The following is a 9836-nucleotide window of genomic DNA, read 5'->3' on the forward strand; positions in this document are numbered from 1 at the left end:
GGAGTCGCCCGATCAGGGGGTCCCGCCTTGTGGGTGACGGGGGAACCAGGCCCGAGGCCCGGCGCTGGCTTGAGAGCGATGCCCGAAATCGGAAACCCGGAGGCGGGAGTTGGCGTGGGCCGGCTCCGCTCGCACGACAGCCGCCAGAGCTCCTTCGTCACCTTCTGTAACTGCACGGGCCGGCGCGTCAGGCCGGTCTGGCTCAATTACAGCGGGCAGCCAGTCTCCTACGCCGAGTTGGCCGCGAAGACCGGCCGCAGGGTGAACACCTACATGGGTGAGCGGCGGGCGCCCGATCCCCGGGAGCAGCTACTGACGACTGAAAATAGGGTTCGTGAAGGGGTTTGGGATCGGCCAGCGGAGGCGAGTCTGGGGTCATCAGAGTTGGGTCTAGGGTCAGCAGGTGGTTCTAGGGCCCCCTGGGCTGGGTCTGGGGTCATCGGAGGTGGATCTGGGGTCTGTGGTTGGATCTGGGTCCTGCAGGCAGTTCTGGGGCCAGCAGGCTGGTCTGGGGTCATTGGAGGCGGGTCAGGGGCCGGCAGGAGGGTCTGGGGTCAGCGGAGTTGGGTCTAGGGTCAGCACGTAGGTCTGGAGACATCGGAGATGGGTCTGAGGTCAGCAGATTGGTCTGGGGTCAGCGGAGTTGTGTCTGGGGTCAGCAGATGGGTCTGGGGTCATCGTTGGTGGGTCTGGGGCCAGCAGGTGGTTCTAGGGTCATCGGAGGCGGGTCTGGGTCCAGCAGGCGGGTCTCAAGTTAACGGAATTGGGTCTGGGGCCATTGGAGTGGTTCTGGGGCCAGCAGGTGGTTCTGTGGTCATCGGAGGCGGGGCTGGGGTCTGCAGATGTTTCTGAGGCCTGCAGGTGGTTATGGGGCCAGCAGGCTGGTCTGGGGTCATTAGAGGCGGGCCTAGGGCCAGCAGGCAAGTCTGGGATCATCGGAGGCAGGTCTGGGGTCAGCAGAGTTGTGTCTGGGGTCAGCAGATGGGTCTGGGGTCAGCAGGTGGTGGGTCTGGTCAGCAGGTGGTTCTAGGGTCATTGGAGGCGGGTCTAGGTCCAGCAGGCGGGTCTCAAGTTAACAGAATTGGGTCTGGGGCCATCGGAGTGGTTCTGGGGCCATCAGGTGTTTCTGGGGTCATCGGAGGCGGGGCTGGGGTCTGCAGATGTTTCTGAGGCCTGCAGGTGCTTATGGGGCCAGCAGGCTGGTCTGGGGTAATTGGAGGCGGGTCTGGGGCCAGCAGGCGTCTGGGGTCATCAGAGGCAGGTCTGGGGTCATCAGAGGCAGGTCTGGGGTCATCAGAGGCAGGTCTGGGGTCAGCAGATGGGTCTGGGGTCATTGTTGGTGTGTCTGGGGTCAGCAGGTGGTTCTAGGGTCATCGGAGGCGGGTCTGGGTCCAGCAGGCAGGTCTCAAGTTAACAGAATTGGGTCTGGTGCCATCGGAGTGGTTCTGGGGCCAGCAGGTGGTTCTGGGGTCATCGGAGGTGGGTTTGGGATCATCGGAGGCGGGTCTGCGGTCTGCAGATGTTTCTGAGGCCTGCAGGTGGTTATGGGGCCAGCAGGCTGGTCTGGGGTCATTGGAGGCGGGTCTGGGGCCAGCAGGCGAGTCTGGGGTCATCGGAGGCGAGTCTGGGGTCATCGGAGGCGGGTCTGGGGTCATCGGTGGCAGGTCTGGGGTCAGGAGATGATTGCATTTTGGGCCAGCAGGTGGGACTGGGGCTTGCAGGCAGGTCTGGGGTTAGCAAGTGGGTCTGTTCACTCTGATGACCCTGAACTGTGAGGCTAAACACAGCTCGAACTACATCATCAAGTTTGCTGATGACATGACTGTGGTGGGCCTAGTTAGTAAGAATGAGGAGTCAGCGTAGAGAGATGAGGTGCCATCGCTAACGGATTTGTGCAGCGATGGTTGTCGACATCAGGAGGGCTGGGGGACTTTTCTCTGATAACGACTCGACTGTTCAGGTCATCAAGACTATCAAGTTCCTTGGAGTGCACTTAGTGGAGAATCTCACCTGGGCCCTTAACATAAGCTCCATAGCCAAGAAAGCCCAGCAGCGTCTCTACTTCCTGCGAAGGCTGAGGGAAGTTCATCCGCCACCCTCCAACCTCACTACATTCAACAGAGGATGTATCGAGAGCATCCTGTGCAACTGCATCACTGCCTGGTTTGGAAGCTGTATCATCTTGGACCGCAACACCCTGCCAAGGATAGTAAAATCAGCGGAAAAGATCATTGTGGGGGTGGGGGTACAAAGGTAATAAACATTGTAAAGGACTCCACACAACCCTTCACGTAAACTGTTCTGCCTTTGGTAAGAGGTACCTTAGTACTCAGGTTATTAGGTCCAGATTGAGCAACAGTTTTGTCCCTCAAGCCATCAGGTGTCTGAATTCCAAGAACATGTGGATAATGAACCGTGGGCTTTTATTGTATACATCTTAATATTTTAATGTGTTTAATTTCTATTTTAACTTGTATTTAATGTAAATATGTTCCATGGTCCTGGAGAAACACTTTATGATGTGAGCATGGTATGAAGGATAAATAAAGCTGACTTGATTTGCAAGTGGGTCTGGGGTCAGATGTGGGTTAGTCAATGGGCCTGAGTTCAAGGTTTAACCTTTCCCTTACTGGATGCATATTATTTGCCAGATTAATTAATAGCCTAATATTTATTTATTGGGGTTATTTAGATCAGTTTCAAGAGGATGTGACTCTTCCCTCCATTTGGAAACAGTGAACCTTCAAAGTACAGCTCTGTTTATTTTCTAGGTCACCCATGGATGTTCCGTGACGCTGCTTCTGATGACCGTCTCCTTGTCAATGGTCATGAAGTGTTTGTCTCCCCTCCCGGCCGGGTTAATGAGACTGGCCAACCTCAGTACATCATGATTAACATCACCATTCCAGGTAATCAGCTGCAGAAAGCCAGAATTGTTTTTGATCCTAATTGGAATCACAGATTCAAACAGTGCAAAAATAGGCCTTTTGGTCCATCAAGTCCATGCCAGCCATCAAACACCAATCCCATTTCCCAGCCCTTCGGCCCATGAGCCTGTGCCATCCAAACCATACCCAATTAGCCTACAACCCCCGAACATTTTTGAAAGGTGGTAAGGAAACCGGAGTAATTTAAAAAAAAATATTTAGACACTGCACTGTAACGGGCCAATTTAGCCCTATGAGTTTGTGCCACCCAATTTACACCTATTAATATACACCCCCTCTTCTCCCCACCCCCCCCTACTATTTTTTTTTGAATGGTGGGAGGAAACTGGAGCCCCTGGAGAAAACCCACGTAGAGATGAGGAGATCGTACAAACTCCTTACAGACAGTGCGGGATTCGAACCCATTTCCGGTCCTGATCACTGACTCTGCAAAGACATTGTGCTAACCGCTGTGCCACCCGCACAAGGACAAGCCTTCCAATTAGGACCTTATCAAAGTGCTCGCTGAAGTCAACATCAACAGCACTGCCTTAATCAATATACTATGTTACCTTTTTTAATATAAACAATTAAATTAGTCGCATAGGATCTCCCATTCATAAATCCATGATGACAATTCCTGATTATCCTGACCATAGATTAATTAAGCGTTGATTAATCCTGACCTTCCAGATTTTGTTCCTATAATTTCCCTACCATTAATATTAGGCTAACAGGCCAGTGGGTACTAGATTTTTTTTAAAATTTAATTTAAAGTTAAAAAAAAACAAAAATAAAACACAAAATAAAACTAAATCTACCCCCTATAACCCTCTCCTACCCCCCCTCCCAACTATCCCACCCCCCCCTTGGAGTTTATATATAAAAAACATTTATACAAAATCAAAATAGGTTAAGTTACCAATCGACATCTTTAAACATAAATAAAGTATCTACATTTAAATCCATACATTCCAAATACAAAGACCACATTTTAACAAAAAAAGAGTAATTATTTCATAAATTATATGTTATCTTCTCTAAGTACAAACAAGATAGAATTTCTTTATGCCATCTTTGTATACTTGACTCAACATCATTTTTCCAAGTTATTGCTATATATTTTCTGGCTACCGCCAAGCCCAATCGAATAAATGTGATTTGAGGTTTTTCTATGCGTACTGTAATTAGATTCATATAGCCCAATAAACACATCCATGGATCCACATATAATTCTGTTTGGAATAAATCTTGTAAAAATTTAATAACTTTCTCCCAAAAAGGCTTAACCTTAATACATTCCCATACCAAATGCACAAACATACCAGACTGATCCCCACATCGGAAACACAAATCAGACTCACTAAAACCTTATCTCTCTAACTTTTCAGGAGTTAAATATAACTGATGTAGAAAATTATAATTAACTAAACTATAATGTACATTAATTAATTTTGTAACTCTCTCCAAACACAATTCAGACCATTCTTGTTCAGAAATAGGAATAGATAACTCTTGCTCCCATTTATCCCTTACTCTAAAAACATCTACCTTTTTCATATTTGCTTGTAACAACAAATACATTTATGAAACAAACCTTTTCTTCCCTTTATCCGTAACTAATTTCTCAAACTTTGACAAACTAGGTAATATTAACTCTCGCCCAAAACACTTCATTAATAAATCACGTACTTGATAATAAGCAAATAATGTGTTCTGTAATATACCAAACTTCTCTCTAAGTCTATCAAACGAAAGAAATAAACCTGCTTCAAAACAATCTTCCACTAATACAATCCCTTTGAATCCCAGTCCTTCAAATAATGATTATGCGTAGAAAATGGAATTAATTGATTCTGAAATAACAGAGTTTTAACTGAAAATACATCCTTCGCCCCTATACATTGATTCCATTTATTCCACACCCTCAACAAATGATTCAACACAGGTAAAAGTAATGAATTCCATTTATATATAAAATGCTGAACTGAACTTTCTTGTACCTGATCCATTTCTACATTAGCCCACATCGACGGTTCATCAATATCAAACAACCTTTTTATATGAATTTCAACTGTGCATCTTGATAGTAATTTTGAAAATGTGGCAGTTGAAGGCCACCCAAATCATACTTCCATGTCAATTTTCACATAGATACTCTAGCTAACTTACCTTTCCACAAAAACAAACATACTACTTTATTTAATTCCTTAACAAACTTCCCTGGTATGGGACTTGGAATAGATTGGAACCAATATTTAATACGTGGATATATATTCATTTTAACACAATTTACCTGGCCAATTAATGTTAATAGCAAATCTTTCCATCTATCCAAATCAAACTTAATCTTATTTAACAATGGTAAGTAATTCAGACCATATAAATTTTGATACTCCATATCTACAATTACACCCAAATACTTAATCTTATCAGACCATTTAAATTTAGTAATTTGCATACAATCCGAATAATCTCCATCTGATATTGGTAATATTTCACTTTTGTCCCAGTTTACCTTATTGCCCGACATTGATCCATAATATTTCAATAAGTCCTGTAGGGGTTCTAAAGACTTCTTAGGTTGTGACAAATGGATCAACACATCATCCACAAATAATTTTATATTCCTGTTTTCTGGTGCTTCATTTATGGACAGCAGAGATTTAAATATCTCTGTCAGGCCCCTGGAAATCTCCATTACAGCCCAGCACATATCTCATGAGGCCCTCGGGATTTATTCATCTTTATGTCCACTGTAGTATCTAATATTTCATTTGTAAGATTAATGTCCTTTAGAATTTCATAATCCCAACAGAAATGTCCAACAATATCTTTGATCCACACATGATTGCCCCTTTGGTCGTTAATGAACCCTCTCTTTCACTCGTTAACTATTTGGGGATTTTGTTTGATGCTACTTGCCATTGGTATTTCGTGCTCCTCTTAATTCAGGCAGTGAAAAAACAGTTGAGTCAAAAGCCATTCATCAGAATTGGACATAGTATAATTATAAAAAAAACACAAACCCTGCACTTGCTGGAATCACGAGCAAAGACGGTGCAGAAATTCTGCAGGTCAGACAGTATCCATAGGTGAGAATGGTCAATCAATGTTTTGGGTCTTGTTCCGTTATCCAATAGAATTGAACCTTCCCATGTGTGATATCATTGGGACAAGCAGAAGTGAGGGCCATGGTGTTTAACTGAACCAGGACAACTGTGATTCGGGGGGAACATGATCACTTCCCACACTTCCAAGTCAAGAAGTTAGCAGTTTAAGCCTCATTTAAACCATGAAGCAGTTTCATCATGTTCCTTCAACAGAGACTTACAGGCAATCTACGCCTCATCAATTTGCTGTTTGTGGGACTTTACTGTGCACAGATTAGCTGCTGGATTTCCCACATTGCCACCATAATGTGGCTTGCCTCATTTGCTGCAACTTACAAATGAACTGAAAAGATTTGTGGTATAATAAGGGTGTGTCTGGTTTAAACTTGGTAGTTTTATTTAAATAAAAATTGTCAGTAATCTGGGTGAAATTGTTGGAAAGCTCAGATGATTTCTTCCTTTTTGTTCAGTTTATACACTGAAGGAGAGGTGTCTGCAAGTGGTGCGCAGCCTTGTGAAGCAGGAGGATTACAAAAGCCTAGAGATTGCCAAATCGCTCCACGATGACCTAGAAGATCGACCCCAGGTCCTGAAAGATCTTCAGCGACTTCAACAGAGAGGAAATAACCTGACTTTAGGATGACATCATTCCTTTCTTCCCTCACTCTAGGATAACGCTGGTATATTGTACATGGGCAAATTATGAACTGCAATGTAGAGGTGAATAGAATGAACAGATCTACTCTATTCAAATGTATCGTATGAGCAGTGACGGTCTAATGTAACTAAAGACTAAGTTCCAAGACAACATCTGATTAATTAATTACTCCATTTTTATATTTGGCATATTTTGCATTTCTTCTCTTTCTCTTCTTGATTCTTCGACCAAATGATTTTTAAATTGCTGTTGTGAAAATCGTCTTGTACCTTTAGGTGAGTACAATACTCAGTGAATTTCGGGCCTTTAACAGCCCCATAACTAATGTCAGACAACAGTGGAAGTAAGTTCAGATCTCGAGCACAGGTGTCCGAGAAGCCAGCTTACAGTTTAATGTGGAAGAAAGCAGAACTGGCTGGAGTCCCTGGCAGAGTAATCAGCCTATGATGCTAAGAATGGTAGCCAAGGGAAATGGTGAAGGTACAAAGCAGAGATGAAGCGATGGGAAAACTGGGTGGCCAGAAGAGGGATGAAGAGAGAACTAAGCATGCTGCTGCGACTGGATGGACAGTGCGGGAGAAGGCTCATCAGGAGCCAGGAACAGCAGCTCAACTATTTGGGGAGAATCCGTGGTTGCCGGAGGGCATAAACATCTCAGAAGCCTTCTTGTATCCACAAGATTGCCCCTGTCCAATGTATGGCAGCCCTAGGAAAATACTTTCTCAATTTAACCTTGAATTTTCAGCTTGCAGTTGCTCTATGTACTGAGCTGGACTATGGACCATGTTACTAGATGGTTCTACGTGTCGTAACCTCTAAAAGTACATGATTGCTGATCTTCTGGTTTCAATTTTCCCCCTTCTGTTGTAGCCTTAAAGACCACTACTTAAAGGCCACCTTAGTCTTTTCTTCTGTTTCTCCTCGCAGTTGTAACCTTTGCGTTTTGGGGGCCATCTCAGTAGATTTTCTTTTTACTACTTCTGATAACTCCATCTAACTTTGCAAAATGGAGCAGTAATCCACTAGTCAAAGTGACCAAAGCCTGGCTGTTGTTTTCTCCTTTCTTTTCTCTCTGTCTCTTCTCCAGATCTACATACACAGAGCCACCTCTCTTCCTCCCCCCCCCCATCAATTCTCACCTTTCTTCTCTTGTCCTCTCTTTTTCCGATTACCATTTTTTTGCTGTTCTGTGCTCTCTTTCCTTCTCCCCAGCCTTTTAATTCACACAACTGCCTGCTTTTCACTCATACCTTGAAACTTCCTATGAATGCTGTGAGACTTGCAGAGTTCCTCCAGCTTTTTTGTGTTTTCGCTGCCTTTCAATTCTATACCTTCCAGAAATCCCCTGAGGTATTCTCATTTCTACTTTGGTTTTTCCATGTGTTACTACTTTTTGTAGAGATTTTATGTCTGTTCCCAATTGCCCTACTTTATTTGAAACTTATTTTCCAAGGCTTAAAGTTCTACTTTCTACCTGATCGAAATGTGTCATAGTCTTGCATGCAGCCTGGAAACAACTTGTCCATGTTGTCCAAAATGTTCCACCCACACTAGTTCCACCTGTCACCTGTCTGCATTTGGTCCATATTCCTTGAAACCCGTCCTATCCATGTATTGCTCCAATTTTTTTCTTAAATGTTGCAACAGTATCTGCCTCGACCACCTCTGGCAGCCCATTCCATTCACCCACCACCCTCTGTGTGGAGGGGAAAAAAAGTTACCCCTCAGGTTCTTGACCTCATGAAGCTTATGACCTGGTTTCCCTGATGTGGGCGAAAGACCCCTTTCAACCGATCTATTCCTCATGATTCTGTACAAGATCACCCCTCACCTCTCGCTTGACCATGTTAAATTAAAAAATTTAACTTTATACATACAGGCATGTCCAGCCCACGAACCTGTGCCACCATTAACCTACAACCCCATACGTTTCGAAATGTGGGAGGAAACCCACGGAGCGAACGTACAAACTCCTTACAGATAGCGGTGGATTGGAACCCAGGTCACTGGTGCTTTAATAACGTTGTGCTAATGTTCCATATTCAAGTTCGTTTGTCAATTCTAGTGCCATTCTACAGGTTTGTCTTCCTCTATTTAACCTTTATTACTTTGGTTTTGACATGCCTGTAAACCTTGTGACTTGGTGCTTGTTAAATAATTTGTGTAGATGAGAAAGAGCAGGAGTTACAGAATTCATCTGGGAGGAAGGCAGCTCCCCATCTCTACTTGGGGCTTGCTGGTTTTTATCTCTCAACCATTCCCTTGACCCAACAGCTACTCTTGGGTAAGTGACAATTTTTCAAGGCCAAGGCAAAATTACTATCAGCAAGATGTGCACCTTTGCAAACCATCCTGAGATCATGAAGCGCTTTTGGGTAGCATGTGAGTCAGTTGAAAGTAGATCTCTTCCATACATATAGCCTGCTATGCGTTTTTGACGCCCTTCTGTTGTAAACAATACTTGCTTTTTAGTTACTGCATCTGTGATAAGAGCACACTGAGCTCTTGTATTTTTTGTTGTAAAAGCTGAAAAAAGCCATTAAAAATATATTGCATACAGTAAGACAAATGTGATATGTCACCTAAGTGTGGGGATTATTCTGTTGAACTCACCAAAATAGTTGAGTTGGAAGAGATATGGGTAATGAGTTGTGTAGGGCAAAAATATCCCAGAGTGAACATGGGGTGGGGCAGAGTTAACCGATTTCTCTCCGGGTGAGGATGGAAACGGCAATGAATCCAACATTGCTCTGACCAGATTCTGTATTCAATCTGGTCAGCTTGAGTCTCCTGGCACCTAGCACTGATTACTTGCTAGGTTAGTGGAGGCAGCTGTTATAATGGCTGTTCTACTCCTGCTGCAGCCTCCGTATTTACAGTGGGGTACTGCGCATGTGCGGGGTACCTGGTTGGTTAATAGGGAGTATACGGAAGGCTGTGGAAACAAGCTGCAAGTTCTCCCCCCTTCCCAGTAATGTAAACACATTTATCTTGTGGATCACTGCATCTACTGACTCTTCTCATTAAGCACAATATTGAACATGGTGTCAGAAGTAAAGCCTCACAACTGAAGAAGTACCACAGTGAGTAATTCAAACCACATTTGTGAAACCTCAAAATGGCCGGCGTGTTTAGACG

General features: G+C 44.2%; 1 protein-coding gene across 1 annotated transcript; it reads left to right on the forward strand.

Annotated features, from left to right (window-relative positions):
• Nucleotides 1-9278, forward strand: vhl (von Hippel-Lindau tumor suppressor). The gene is made up of 3 exons (XM_069939909.1): nt 1-277; nt 2772-2909; nt 6511-9278. The coding sequence occupies exons 1-3, from the start codon at nt 79-81 to the stop codon at nt 6681-6683; spliced, it is 510 nt and encodes a 169-aa protein (XP_069796010.1). The 5' UTR covers nt 1-78; the 3' UTR covers nt 6684-9278.
• The last annotated feature ends 558 nt before the right edge of the window (nt 9279-9836 follow it).

Source organism: Narcine bancroftii, chromosome 5 (genome assembly GCF_036971445.1).
Source record: "Narcine bancroftii isolate sNarBan1 chromosome 5, sNarBan1.hap1, whole genome shotgun sequence".
Taxonomy (NCBI): Eukaryota; Metazoa; Chordata; class Chondrichthyes; order Torpediniformes; family Narcinidae; genus Narcine; species Narcine bancroftii.

Bases quoted from the DNA above. Each gene is read 5' to 3' on its own strand.
- vhl (XM_069939909.1), top strand. From the start codon at position 79: ATGCCCGAAATCGGAAACCCGGAGGCGGGAGTTGGCGTGGGCCGGCTC. The intron at 278-2,771 runs GTGAGCGGCGGG...TTTATTTTCTAG, and splicing joins CAGGGTGAACACCTACATGG to GTCACCCATGGATGTTCCGT. The intron at 2,910-6,510 runs GTAATCAGCTGC...CTTTTTGTTCAG, and splicing joins GATTAACATCACCATTCCAG to TTTATACACTGAAGGAGAGG.